The following is a 16211-nucleotide window of genomic DNA, read 5'->3' on the forward strand; positions in this document are numbered from 1 at the left end:
ATACGACCTTGAGAGGTGAAAATGACCAAACTGTGTTTCTTTGTCATTCAAGTATTACCTTATAGTTACAGCAGTCCATCCATTCTGACTGAAGTAAATGTGCCTAAATGTCCACTTTTACAGATTTCTGACAAAATGGTGACCTAGATTTTACAGACCAGATTTTTTTTAGTTAATACCTACAGCCCATACCAGTAACGTAGTGGCCTTCAAAAGGCTCCCCACCCACCTTATTTTGGCTACTTTTCATGTTTTTCCGATTTTGAACTCTATAAAGGCCATTAAAGTTGCCATATTTTCTTTAACACACATCTGACAAGAGTTTATGGACCATTAATTGCATGGTTGAAGTCCCTGATGTCAAGACAGTTCAGCTGGGGCAGTTTTAAAAAAGTATGGAGGGTCATACAGGCCATCAATGGTGGTCGCCATCACGACTACAGACGGGATTGGGCGAAGGGGTTAAGAGGTGTTTCATAGGGTTTTAATTTTTGGCAGAAGCTGCTTATTATAATAAATGTTAAAGGAACAGAACAATTGTTTACATCTTTGTTCTTTTTGTCTTTATGAATATTTTTTGTCTCAGTGGCAATCATACCACATCTTTTTTTTTTTCATTGATCCCAAAAAAAAATTCTTGACAAATGAACACTCAGAACAACAGCACCACATTTTGAAAACATATATATCACTAAACTGTTCTTTTAATTATGAAAATTTCTGTTTGATAAGATTAAATGTCATGTGTGGTTTTGTAAAACATGGAGTAGAGAAATAATAATTTTCAACTTGGGGAGGAACTCCAAACATAGTAACATTTGTACCAAAGATTTTTAACATATTTAAACTGTTACAGTTATACCGTTTTTAAGACAGGCTTTATCACAAAACTTCAATTAAAATCTGAAACAGGTTCCATAATTGTTGAAATAGTAATAGTCAAGGAACAGAAATATTTGTAGTTGCAGAGTTACTGAATACAAATATTACAAAGAATCGTGTAAAGTTTCCTGTGTAACATATATGTAAACTCATACAGATTGGGACCACGTTATGTTCAGTAGCTATATATAACTGTACTAGAATTTGTAATCTCATCAGTTTTGAATTTTCTTGATATAGTACAATCTTACAGCATGTACAGTGCATGGATCGATGTATTTGTCCTGTGTGGAGTCATTTCTGTTCGGAATCCACTTGGTATCACTGGAACAGAATTTTTACAAGTTTAAATTACTTTATAATTTTGCATGAAGTGGATTCATTTTCTAATGATGTTAACATGTACTAATAGACTATTTTCATATTACCGACTTTTGACTCCGGATTATATAATTTGTCGACTGGTTACCTTGGACATCATGGTACTCGGTCAAGTAAGAGCAACCAAAATAAGTAAAATCAAACATATAATCGGTGTAATTTGAGGGGAAAGTTTATTGTTTTCTGATGATTTTGTAGTGAAAAAAAAATGTTAAGCAGGTAATTTTCCCCCAAAATTGTACCGATTGAACGCTTGGTTTTACTTCTTTAGCTTGCTCTTACCTGACTTGGTACCATGATGTCCAAGGTAACCAGTTGACAAATTATATAATCCGGAGTCAAAAGTCGGTAATATGAAAATAGTCTATTGCTTGTCCTAAAATTTGTTATACATTTGTTTATTCAAATTAGATAAAATCATAAATGATTAACATGTATGTATACATCATCAAGAAGACAAAATAATGACCTAATCACAAAATACTCTTGGAAAGAAATATAAAACAGAAAAACTATTATGGATTACATAGTTTTCCAGCTTCATACATTTGTCATGTTTGTCCAATTATTTGATAAATAAGGCCTACCACATGATAATTTTTTAATTATATGTACATTGTACATGTTCTCTCCATACAGCTACATGTGTAGGGCTATACAGGGTGTAAAGAATGTAAAAAGAGGTAAATGACTACAGTCATGAAAAAAAAGAGTAAATATATAAGGTCATTATCCAGCCACACCTGTCTCTTCAAGTTCAAGGACAAGGTTCATCTATACCTGACATATTATGTTCTTTTAATGAAGTGGTAACTGAAAAAGTAAGCGTGAATGAATTTTGTTTAGTGACATACAATTACCTCAGGCATAAATGGTTACAACTGCCAATTTTATATATATATTGTCATGATTTCTGGCCATAGTGTAAACCACAGGTTTTGTAAATTTGTACTAATGATCTGAAATACATGTCGTTTATTTTATTGTATTAGTAACATGAACTGCCTACAAACACTTTTTAAAAATCCAATTTATTTGATAAAAATCTGCATGTACATACACACCTCTAATTATATATACAACTTCACAATTGAAAACTACTCATTAATCATGTTAATAGCTCAACACCATTTTATATTATAATGATGATTTTCGTTTACAGAAAATGACAGAAGTTGACATTTGCTACAAATCAGTCATAAAATTCATCCCCTGGGAATTTCAAGCTAAAATCAGAAGAAATCAATTTTCAAATTGGTATAATTTTATTGTTTTTATTCAGTTTTTGTTTTTTGTTTTTCTGCAATATATCAATTTAATTGAATTGTCTATTTGTTTGATTTTTACTGCACTATTTGAACTCATCAAATGATTATTTACTGAACATGATACAAGGGGATTGTTCCAAATTATGAAATTCTTCCGATTCTTCTGGGCCCTGCCCCATTCCTTTTTTTACATGTTCTATGTACATGTACATGATGTATACTTAGTGTAGATTGCTTAAATAGACAAAATTGTTGACTCATTGTTTCCTCAAAATTATTGCACTGAAGCATTTGTAAATCTAGCCTACATGCTACAATTGCACTCTATCGGAGTTTTCCATTCCAAGTCTGTCCATACATGTATATATACATGTAGTAATATTGGGGTATTAAATGGTATCACTTTGTGAGATAAACCATGCATGAAGTATTTGTATCATATCTTTTTAACTGATGAGTTAAGCAACAGTAACAAAGTTTTCAGTCTGCACCGTAGCCACTAGTCTGATGCCCCAGATTAGTAAAACTTTATTCGGACTAGTACATGTAGTAAGTACAATGTATTTGCAAAATTTTGTTTCGACAAGTAAGAAAAATATCGGAATATTGGTCTTCGGACTGCAATGTAGTAGTTGAATGGATTTTGGTGTAGACTGAGTTTTAGTTTTTAGCCTGAGCCTTAAATACTGTCTGGCATGAAGAGAATAGATGAGATGGACACAGTTTTAGTTACCATTCCACATTCACTACTGTAGTTTATGTTTTAATCTCAATTAAATTATGGACATGATGATTTCAAATTTTATGCAACATCATTAATGAAAACGGCTACATAAGAATTTTCATCTGAAGTGTAAATACAACTGGAGTATGAACAAAAATCTTCCCTAACAACTATGTTTTTCTTAAAAATTTCAAGGTTCAAACTTTCAATAATTGATAATACATGTAATAAGGTTGCATACATATACCACTTGACTTTCCTTTATCTATCTTCCTGTTTGATAATGAAAAAAGGTATATGAACAAATAATCATGCATGGCCTTTTAAGTTTTAACTCTCAAAAATCACCTATCAAAATCCAAAGTATAAGAAATCTTGTCCTACTTTTCCCATTTAACAAGTTTAAAAAAAATTTTAAATTTAAAAGTGTAAGTTCTCTTTGTTTCCTTTATCTTGTTAGTCACAATGAGCTTATTATTTTGTTACATTTAAAACAAATAAAAAGGAGTCAGTTAATGGTTTAAAATATGGAAGGTTTCTCACATTTTCAATTCTACTGTACTGTAGCAAGAATTGTGTTGCCACCATGGCCACGTACTACATTCTTATTCCTATGTTGGAAAAGATGAAAAAATAATCTGAATTCTTGTGTATATCATATAGACATGATAGATATTATCTTTCAATAACTATATATATATGCACATTTGTGGTGTAATAATGATACTTCTATCTACATTCTAAAAAAAAGACAGTTTTGTACTCTTAATCAGGTGTAGTACTACTGGTATACCGGTACATGACACTTGCAGGCATTTCATTCTAATAATCTTTGAATGGAAGATCATAAGAACCATGTAAAGCAGTGGAAATTCTTCAATAATTATATCTATTTTTGGCCATGTTGATTGCTTTTACTGAATAATTTATGATGTAGATAATTTAATGAATTGGTCTCAAAGTGGTATATTTATCATAATCCCTTAGAATTCATGATCAAGTGAAATGATCTTGTCTATTTCAAGCAAAATAAATATAATGTTCTCTCATGACTTACAAATACATATATATATTCTGAGATATAACTGATGTTGAACAATTAATGTAGTTTTTCAAATGTTTTCACAGTATAATGTATGATCATAACTGTTTTGTAAGTTTCCAAAGAAATCTTCACACCATTGACATGGTTGCTTGTAACATGATACATACATTTTCCTACTGAATGACTGTTGTTTCATCTCATAGTCGACCAGGAAATTCCCGCTGACCAAACAGTTACTGTAAATTCAGAAATTATTGCAAGGTTTTTATTAATGCGAATAATGCGACTGTGTTAGTATCGCAATTATAAGATCTCGCATTCTGATATCTGATGCATATATCTGTATGCAGCTTTTCCTAAAATCGCAATAATTAATCTCGCATTTATATCCATTCTTCAAAAATCGCAATAATAAATGCACGCAATAATTTCTGAATTAACAGTACTCCAAGATTTACAGACACAAAAATGTCTTAGTTGTGTTTTATTTGGTAACATGCTGACCTCAAATGCTAGAGGCAAAGTCAAACCACACAAAATTAATATAATATATAAGGATATATATGCTGCTTCTACATCGTGTTCAATAAACATAAAGCCTTCAGTAGAAGAGCCTCAGTAAAACTGGTTTGCTTAGAGACACTGGGAATAATGTGTCAAGATAAGGTAACAGATGTCTTCCTGCAGATGTAACATACAGGTAAAATATCTGCCTCAATAGTTGAGAGAAAAAACAAAGATTTATTTGATTCACTCTGGAATTGATCATGTACATGTACTAAAATATGAACCTCAGTGTCTAGTAAACATGGTAAAAGGACATGAATTAGTTTGCAATCATGTACAATTCCACAAAAAGAGGGAGGTTTTGGTACTTAAAAAACTTGTTTTAACTCCACAAAATTTAGCGCCATTACCAAGGCAGGCTATCTTGACCATGTTTTGTTCCTTGTAGTTTCTGGGTTTTTTTCAGCAGTCATGTGTTGGTGTTTGCTGTGATCTGTTGTACTGTTTATCACAGTCTCGACAATACACCACTATTCTTTATTCCCAAGTGATCTAACTTTAACTTCAAGGCATTAAAGGACCATTGATTACCATGCATTCCCATATTATATGTATGAGTATTCCACTGTACTAAAACAACATTGATCATGACAATTAAGACAGAGACTTTCCTAACAGTCAAAGATTAGACATTAATAAGCTAAAGCTGATTTTAAAAGAGAATGACTTTATCCATTTGCTGTGATGTTTAAGATCAAAACCATGATGAATTCATTAAAGTTTGGTAAATAGTCAGCCTTTTTTATTAATCTACATGTTCCAAGTAGTGAAGCACTACATTTCTATGTCAATTGCTTGCAAAATTTTGAAGCTACATGTTAATGTGGTATTTAGACAGTCTTCCACAGAAACTTGTCATACATGACATTTTAAAAGAAGATGCTTTTATTGACATGCAAATTGGTGATTTGGTAAAGTACAAGTCCTTCTCCTTCTTGCTCATGGACAAAATTTATAATCATGAGGCAAAATGAGTTTTAGTATATGACTCCTCATAAGGAAGAATACAATCTAGACTGAATCTGATTCAGTACAAAAAACCATGTGCAAGTTTGTCTTCAGGGATTTTTTTTACAGACAGATCTGGTATCAATTCAGCCAAATTTTAATTAGTATTTTAATATTTTTTATACATATATATATATAAATACATTTTTTTTTTTTTTTTATCATAATGAACTTAAGGTTCACTTTCAACAATCGATATATAGAATTCCCAACAGCTATGAATTACTTAACAAAAGTTGTCAAACTAATTGCTTTTAAAATGATGTGTGTGTATATCATAGCGCTATTGATTTATATATAAAGCATTCAGTTTTAGGATAGAGAAATAAAAGATTAGTTGATAAAGCCAGCTAATGATTTTCCTATTGTGACAATCCTTAATCTGACAAACTTATACCAATTTTATTACTTTCTACATGTACATAAATAAAGCATGCTGTCTCCTAAAAGACAATTTTCCTTTTCATCATGTTCATCCTCATCATAAATAATACACCATTAGTTAGCATGATCATCTGGTGTATGGTTCATATACAAATATAGCTATACTTGTTAATAATCATTCATATACATGTACATGTACATTTAGTTTGTTAAATTACTAAAGGTTCATGCCATTCTTGTAAAAAATCAAAGTGTCTTCAATTTCTACATAATATACTTCCTTTCAGTATACAGATGACGAACAAATATTTGTAGAACCAAAGTAAAGATCTCTACATGATGCTATACAATCCAGCTCAATCAGGTAAGATGGAGGTGTCATATAATAATGAAGTGACAGCAGGTGCCCTACAGCCATTAGTTAATGACACATCAGAATGTAAGATGATAATGGAAAAATCATAAAATGGAATACACAATTTTTCGCTGAATCTGTCATAGAATTCTTCATATGAGGTATTAAGAAACTGTGAGCTTCGAATCGTTAATTCAATAAACATATAAAAATGTACAATGATTAAGGAAAAGGAAAATTTTTGACATTAAACCTCAAATAGGCTGACCCTTTGAAATATGAAAAATTCAGGTTAAAAAATATTCAAGGAATGTGGCTTCTCGTGTCCCTTTATATTCAATTTCTCAACCTAAATATGCACATAACATTCATAATGCATCCACATACTTAATATAACAAGACTAATACTGGGTCTAGACCTGCATTGCTGAAAGCAATTGATTCCTATATTTGATGAAAATTTTCCCTTGTATAACATTGTATAATGAGTGTTTTAAATTTCAAACAATTAAGAAAACATGAAGTGGTTTAACAGCAGATGTAATAAAATGCTCCGCTGGGCTCAGCTTGATACAACCGCAGAGGTCGAACCCTGAACAGTTGGGGCAAGTATGGACACAACATTCAAGCTTGATACAGCACTGAATTTGGATTGTGATTAAATATTTGATACAGCATAGGTTTCTGACACAGAATGAATGTGGTCTAAGAACTAAAAAATTTTAATTTACCTATTCAAACCATATCATTATTATTTGCTTTTATATATAAATCAGAAATAACCAATTTAAAATGGAAAATTTTAAAGAAAAAAAAGGAAAAAAAAATCCCCCCCCCCAATTTTTTGAACCCCCTTATGATTCATCACCCCCAAACTCAATCCCAGCCATCCCTTTATGGTATGGTACCTTGCAGTACAATTTCAGAGAGATCCATACACTTGAACACAAGTTATTGTCTGGAAACTAGAAAAATGCTTGTTTTTTGGCCATTTTTTGTCCCCAAATTCCTAAACGTTTAGAGCAATTACCCCCAAACTCAAACCCAGCTTTCTCTTTGTGATATGGAACCTTGTAGTACAATTTCATAAAGACCCATACACTTACACACAATTTATTGTCATGAAACTAGAAAAATGCTGTTTTTTGCTCCTTTTTTGCCCCTAATTCCTAAAATTTTGACGCAATTACCCCAAAAATCAATCCCAGCCTTCCCTTTGTGGTATGGTACCTTGCAGTATAATTTCAGAGAGATCCATTCACTCGAACACAAGTTATTGTCTGGAAACTAGAAAAATGCTTATTTTTGGTCCCTTTTTGGCCCCTTATTCCTAAACTTTTAGGGCAATTACCCCCAAACTCAATTCCAGCTTTCTCTTTGTGATATGGAACCTTGTAGTACAATTTCAGAAAGATCCATACACTTACACACAAGTTATTGTCATGAAACTTGAAAAATGCTTGTTTTTTGTCCCTAATTCCTAAAATTTGGAGGCAATTACCCCCCAAAATCAATCCCAGCATTCCCTTTGAGATATGGAACCTTGTAAAAGAATGTCAGAGAGATCCATACACTAACACACAAGTTATGTCTGGAAGTTATAAAAATGCTTATTTTTGGCCCCTAATTCCTTAACTGTTGGTACCATAACCCCCAAAATCAATCTCAACCTTCCTTTTGTGGTATTGAACCTTATGGTAAAATTACATAGAGATCCATTCACTTAAACTAAAGTAAGAGTGCGATTACCAATGTGTCTTCAGACCAGGGATGGGCATGATTACTGACAAATGTAATCGATTAATAATCGATTACATGAAGGATTTTTGTGCAATCGATTAATAATCGATTACTCTGAATTTTGTATGTAATCGATTGCAATCGATTACTTTATGAAAAGTAATTACATTACTTTTCGATTATTATCAATTACATGCTAAAAAATATTGAAGAATGTTTAAACACAACTTATTTAGAGTGGTAATTTGGAACTTTACAAAAACAGCTTTTAAAGCATTGTTTTCAAATGTTTTCAAATCGTTTTCTAGATAGACACTCTTAGAGAGGATCTAAACTATATAAATATTCTTGAGTGAGCGATGATAAACATGAGAACATTCTTGAAATGAAATCGACAATTGTATCAATTGCTTCCTTATATTGTAGGTCATTTTCTCCATAGTTTGCAAATTTTTGCTGTCATACTGACTTAATTTTGATATTTACTCTTATTTAACAGGATGGTATATTTGAATATAATGAGGATGAGAGGTTTCCTATGAAAAAAAGATATATAAAAATGAAGAAGAGTTAGTTTAACTGATTTTAAAAGATGGAAATTTATAATTTATAGTTACATGAATGAATTTATCCTTTTGTTTGGATAATCCCCCTAATTACAGGTTATAAAATTGCCAATGGAGAACAATTTATAACCTAAGGGCAACAACATGTATTAAATCTCTCATTTAATTAAACATAATTGAAATCAAAACATAGTCTGTATCTCATTGATTAGAGGTCTTTGATCATCTGATTAGTAATTATAAAAACAAGAAGGTTTTTGAGAATTCTTTGTTCTCTTTTCAAAATCATAAACAATTTACATTTCAGTGACACAATGGGATACATGTATCTATTACTGAACAAAAATGTCAATGCATTGGTTCATTGTAAAAATGTTTTGTATTCTTTCCTAATTTTGATGTCATAACACTATGACGAATCAACAGTTTATCTACTCTAAGCTAAAGTTCTAAATATAATTGAAAACTAAGCTTTAAAAAATGTTATTACATATATAAAAGCATTCTTCTTTAGTATAGTACAGAACTTGACTTAGGACTACAAGTGCATTTATGTATTTTCCTATTTTGAATCTATTTTCTTATTTTTAACATTTTTGTGTTTAATAAAAAAATATCTCAAACTATTGACAAGCATTGGAAGTCATTTATTTCAAAAGCTGGAAATAAAGTAAAATTTGTTAGCCTAGGAGATCTGGTTTATCATAATGCAGCTTGAGACAACAGATCTAAATAAGGTATTTGATAAACTCTAAAGTAATATTGATACATTTTATTTTATCAGTACTTTAAACTGATGAATACATGCAGTTGTCTATTTTCATTTAAACTAGGTTTTATTTCAAACTATATTACTAAAGTAATCGAAATGTAATCGAAAAGTAATCGATGATTACATCATAATTTTTGCTGTAATCGATTAAATTACGATTACATGTAATCGAAAATGTTGTCGATTACAGATTACTGTCGATACCTTGAAAAAATGTAATCAATTACAATCGATTACGATTACAGATTACGATTACCCCATCCCTGCTTCAGACGACGACGAGGCCAACGTCATACCAATATACAACAGCAAAATTTTTTTGCGGTCGTATAAACATTGCTTACATGATACAACTCAGCATTATCAAACTGCAGATCAAATATAAACCCTTCCCTCCAATCATTGTCCATAGAAGCCAAAAAGGTTTGATGAAAAACTTTTCTTAAAATGAGTGTTGTAAAATTTCAAACTATTAGCAAACAGGAAAATTAATAAACCAGCTAATGATGCAGGGGATGCAGGAAATGCAGGAAAAAAAAGAGGATGTGGCATGATAATGTTTACTTTTCTTTTCTTTTTGACTTTTTATAGTCTCAACAAAATTTCACCAATAGACAATGTTATTTTTTTGCACTTTTTGCAATTATTGCATGTTATAATTTTGGTGAAACCAAACATCAACACCTTAATCAATAGCAGTCTACTGTGCCAGATATTTAAGGGTTATACTTTCATAATTGGTTTTTGGACACACAAAAATAGAAAAAGTATTTTGTCTAGAAACTGATAAGGATCACACATCAATGATCAATACCATCGATCACACATCACAAATTTTCAGTGGATCTGCCTGTGGTAAAAATAACAAATAATACATATGGCTTAAGCTTGGACTCTTCATTTTCCATATGGATACCACCATCTCTTTATACAGTAAAATGTTTTGATTTAATACACTGTTGTGTTGTTATAAACAATTAACAGTCTTGAGTGTCCTAAAATAAATATCAACATGGACAGTACTGAGTACCAAATACATGATAAATATCCATAAGATGTTCTGTACTGTAGAACAGTATACATGGTATAGACTTACAGCTCTATCTGGGTGACCAAAATCAATTTTCAGTTGTCCCATCGCTCTAATAATGGCCATCATTGACTGGATAGTGTTACTGTAGACCACTGGTTTATACTGTAAACATTCTTCTTGGGAATAACCCTTTTCATGAATAATTCTGTAATTGATGATAAGTGTTTGTGTAAGTGACATGTTTGTTACTTATGTTAGGCCAAATATAAAATTTAAGATTGTTTGATGTTGCCTGCCTAACCTGGGAGTACCCACCTAAAAAGCAGCCTATCCAAAAAAGTTTATGACACAAATCGCTTCAAATTTTTTTCAAAGTTTTTTTCGTGCTCTAACGTCATTTTCTTGTCTAAAACATGTGACTCATGTTGTTGGTAAAAAAAAAAAAATTCCCTACCTACCTAACCAACCGTACAATCATGACAATGCATGGGTAGGCAATTCCAACATTAAACAAAGAATTGTTAATTAAGGGTGGCCTTACTACAGTTTGTGGACTTCAAACTATGTCCGATTCAAATTGACCAAACAAAATACAATATTGTGGAAAAAGGTACACCTCAAATTTCATGCATACATGTTTATCAATAATGAATACCCTATTTTATTATATGATTATAAAATTTCCTCATTATCCTCTTTTTTCGGTGTTTATCAGTCATCACTGTGTGTCATGTCAGTTTCTCTTATTAGTGAATTTGATTGAATATTTCAACTTATTCATTTCTTATTAAAGTTAGCAACTGCCAAAGCAGATAATATATTTAGTATAAAGTAGTTATGTAATATCTTGAACAGATACTAGAAAATTGGAGATAGATAAAAAATTTAATAAAACAATTGTTGACTTTTGATATCAGTTGATAACAACCTCATCAAAAGTCAATAATTGTATAATATTAACATTTTATATTAATGATATATGCACACAGCATGCACATGTACAGTATCACAGTATATATTTCAGCACTGGATTGACTTTTTTATAAAATGGTCCATTCTTTTATATTCTTATTCTGGGAATTGTTTCACAACTTTTTCATCAAAATTCGACCCATTTGAGTCAGACCTAAAATCCACTTTAAACAGTGTTAAATCTGTTACAAGTGAATTTAAAGATGTACAAGACTGTGAGACCATCTTGTCACAGTAAATTTTCCAGGAAATAAAATTAAATAGAAAAATAATGAATTCACAATTCTAAGTTATAGTTTGTAGCAGAATATATTATGGTATGGGTTCTGCTCATTGTTGAAGACTGTTCAGTGACCTATACTATGCTAAAATAATAAATATGCATATGCTTCATTTCAAATCTGTTGGAGAGTTGTCTCATCTGCAATCATACCACATCTCATTCTACTTTTACAAATAAAAATTACACATGTACAAATAAATTATACATCTGCACATTAAAGTTGATTGGTATAAAATATTTTGATCATATTGTGTGTTGACTAATGACTTCAAGGTCACTTAAAATAACAGGAAATTCAACTTACATATACTATCAAATCTATTATTAATGGAAGTTTGTGAAATGTATATTGTACAAGCTTTATCCCATTATGCTTATTCTCATTAAGGAATACATTATAAATCTACAATAACTATTTACAAATTGAAGTTATTGGAACCTTATAAACATGATGTGGTCTTTTTGAAACTGGACTTATTATGCTAATGGGGAAAATTCTGAGAAAGACTGAAGAACTTAATTTGTACATGTTGTACATGTTCATACATTTGTAGATCACACATGATGATGATATCATTTATACATGAATCCATAAAATTTTGGTCTTAGACATAACTAATCATGCTTATGGCAGATAATTCAGGAGTTCTTTGAAAGGAAGGAATGATTTACTGCAATTAAAAATTACATAAACTGAACATTTCTTAAGTAACTAAATCTGTGTTCATCACATGTCTTCTATGTTTACACTAATAATAAACTCACTTCATTTGTTTAACTATTGTACTCTTTCCAGATTCACCAGCACCTATAAAATAAATAAATATATACATGTCAAGTCTGATGGGAATATTTGCTGTTTCATTCTTCTAACAGATAGAGTTCAGATGTGTTTGACTTCTTCTACCAAATTATGACCCCTAATTTTGCATGATTTGTGTTGTAAGGTTAGTTTGGTCCAATGTTTCCATAACAGTTTTTAGCATAATTTACTTTGGCCCCAATCCAAGATCCAAATTTTTGTTGACGTCTACAGATTTGATATCAAAACAGGCAGCTTTAATTTTGGACTGAAGGTTGCAGCCAAGGTTTTCCTAAAGCTTTTAGATCCGAAAAAAATAAACAAAATCAATTTGAGTCTTATGACTATGTACAATTTTGCCTTTAGTATATATATAGAGATCTAAATTTGCCTTTTTTATGACAAGTCATGATAGTCAATAATTATATATAAATGTTCAGCAAAAAATATATGACCTGTACAGTCTGTGCCAAAAACTTTTCCAGCTTCATGTACTTGCCCAAAATCAGAAATTGTAACATTTTTCCTACATAAGTAAACAAAGTTTCACTACATTTTCACTAGCCCTATTCAATTTTTATTAAGACTTGGGAATAGGGCTAGTGGCTAAAGGCACAAACTGCCTGTATCAAACTGTTAGCAATATTGACTTCTTCGTAGCCCATTTTCCGAAAATAAATCAAGATGTTTCCTTAAAAACACCATGCTCCACTCACACATTTTCATATTCAGTGAAACACAAAAACTTGTGCAAAACTCTACTTTGGCTTATACATGTACATGTATTTTTTAAAGTTCCGGACATCATGAACATTTTACACAACTTTAAATATTGTAAATTCAGAAATTATTGTGATTTTTGAAAAATGGACAAAAATGTGAGATTAATTATTGTGATTTCAGGACAATCTACATACAGATATTTATCAGATATCAGAATGTGAGTTCTTATTATTGCGATAATCACCAAATTGCATTATTTGCGTTAATAAAATCCTCGCAATCAATTCTGAAATTGCAGTACATGTATATACTGTTTAACCAAATCGTTAACTTGATACTGGGCTGACCAATGGACAGACAAACTGGAATCAAAACATCTCCCTACTATCTAAGTTGTGCATCTATATCAAAATGAAATTGCAACCACAATTCATCATGTTTATCTTCTGAATATATTAAGGAGTCTCAAAGCGATGATAACTTTTATTCTTTGCAAAAACATTGATCACAGTTTGTCAACTATCATGACTATAATCATGATAATAATGTTGTCAAATTGTATATAATTAAGTGCTAATGAGACATCTAATTTCGCCAGTCTGGCAAACAAAGCTTCTGTTCTGTATCAGAAAAAACATGAAAAAAAACAGAAATCAAGGTTCTTTGTCATCAATGGTCATGTTTAGGCAACTATACATGCTATAAGGCTTAAATTAAAATATTGTTTGTTTGCAGTTTACGGACCGACCCTTGAAATCCCCCTGACTGCATAGTTGCCAACTCACATGATATTCGAGTGTAATACACGCTTTTTCAACGGTTTACACGCGAGGATTTTGTCACATGGCGTGTACACGCTTTTCGTCACTTTACACGCTTTTTTGTTGTTTTGATTTTTTGGTCGTTAGTAAGATCGCGATTCACGGGTGTTTTCATTAATAGACGATAAATACCGAGAATTTCGAAGAATTTGTTATTTGTATATTTACGATATGAACAAAAGCCCTATACTTCAGGTAAGTTTGTAAGTAGGTTTTAAGGTTTTGTTACTTCTTTCTCTCAAATTCACTTTGGAAAAATGTCAAGCAGAAAGTGGTCACTTTCTGGACCTGTACTGTCGTCTAAAGAGCCGAGGGCTAAACGAAAACGATAACAGTGTACGTACCAAAAAAGTTGGGAGTCCGTGTTAAAATCAATCTGATTGACAAAAGAAAGTGATCGAGGGCCGAACAATGCATTGTGCACCCTATGTTACTTTCATATTCATATTGGATCATCTGCAAACATTATCAATCATTTGCAATCATAACAACATGTGTGAAAGGATGTACTATTTGATAAAGCATTCAATGGTATTTAAATTATAAGATTTTTTCTTTTTCAGTTTCAAATCTAGCCAACAGATTTCCACAGATCATATGGGAAGGGAATATCACAAAACTGTTGGATCAGTTCTCTGAGTACCAGCTGTCTTCTGATGAATTTTGACCAGACAATAGCAACATATATAATTTGTGGGAAGCGCAATGGCAGACATAGATGACATTTTGAATGGCAAAAAAAAAACATCATATATACATGTATATGACATTCTTTCAAAGCTTGCTATTTAAACGTTAAAGCTATTTTAGTTTTGCCAATTAACAATTCTGACTGTGAGAGAGCATTTTCAATTATAAAGAAATTTACACTGATTTCAGATCAGAACTCAACTATATATTGTGTGCCTTATTATCATGTAAATGTAACCAAACTGGCAGATATTTTGAATATTTGCCTAGTAGTGTTGTTTTGAAAGCAGCAAAATCAGGCCATTATTGAATGCAATAAGAGTTTACAGTAGAATATTGTTGTTTTATATTAACAAATTTGTATAATGTTCATATTAAAAAGTCTGCAACTACATCACGCGTTTTCACACGCTTTTTGACATGTCATGTTATGTCATGACATGATTTTTCATTGTCAGAGGTTGGCAAGTATGCCTGACTGTGAAAATTTTATTGCTTTAAAATTTAAGAAAATATTTTTAAAACTTCTATTGCCGAGATCCGGAAATTCAGGTCCTTTCTGGAATTGATTTAAGTCTAGGTCGATTACACGTTTTAAGTTCGGTTTTTCTTGCCTTCCCGTCAAGCGTTCATGTTACCGTTTAATGATAAAGCACATGGAAATTGTTTACAGGTATCCATGAAGTTATTGAGGAGTACTTTACGCTGTCGACTTCTGTCAATTTTAAGACAAATAACAAACAAAAAAGTTTTATAGTAAACTGTTTATAGATTCAGGCATATAGATGATGTCTTTGACGATATCATTGAAGAAGATGCAGCAGATATTCACAACCCACATGATAACTCATCTTTGTCAACTTTCTGTCTCAAACAAATCGGGTACAGAATCTTTTGAGCCTGACTTTATGGAACCAATTTCAGTGGTTAAACAATTCGACAGCAGTTTGAAGTATGTCATATTTTCTATAAATCGTTGTGAAGAAGACAAAGATGAAACCACTCCTCCGTGATTATATGGATACATGTACCTGTAAACATGCCTGTACGGAGATAAAACTCATTTAAAATGTTAATGGATAGAGACCATGCCAAATCAATGAGAAGCAACCCAAAATACACAAAGATGTAGAGAAAATGAATGATAAGCTTGAAAAATAAATATACATGTACTCTCTCTATATTCAATCTATCT

The 16211-nt window shown here is 31.3% G+C and overlaps 1 protein-coding gene across 1 annotated transcript in view; it reads right to left on the reverse strand.

Annotated features, from left to right (window-relative positions):
- Window positions 1–16211, reverse strand: part of LOC127723541 (guanine nucleotide-binding protein G(i) subunit alpha) — a 39370-nt gene that overhangs the window by 20456 nt on the left and 2703 nt on the right. The window contains exons 2-3 of the mRNA XM_052230196.1: window positions 12746–12788; window positions 10789–10930 (exon numbers count right to left, since the gene is read on the reverse strand). Of these exons, the coding sequence (XP_052086156.1) occupies window positions 10789–10930; window positions 12746–12788 (185 nt within the window). The remainder of the gene's footprint in view (window positions 1–10788; window positions 10931–12745; window positions 12789–16211) is intronic.

This window comes from Mytilus californianus, unplaced genomic scaffold, assembly GCF_021869535.1.
Source record: "Mytilus californianus isolate M0D057914Y unplaced genomic scaffold, xbMytCali1.0.p SCAF_1, whole genome shotgun sequence".
In the NCBI taxonomy this organism is placed as follows: Eukaryota; Metazoa; Mollusca; class Bivalvia; order Mytilida; family Mytilidae; genus Mytilus; species Mytilus californianus.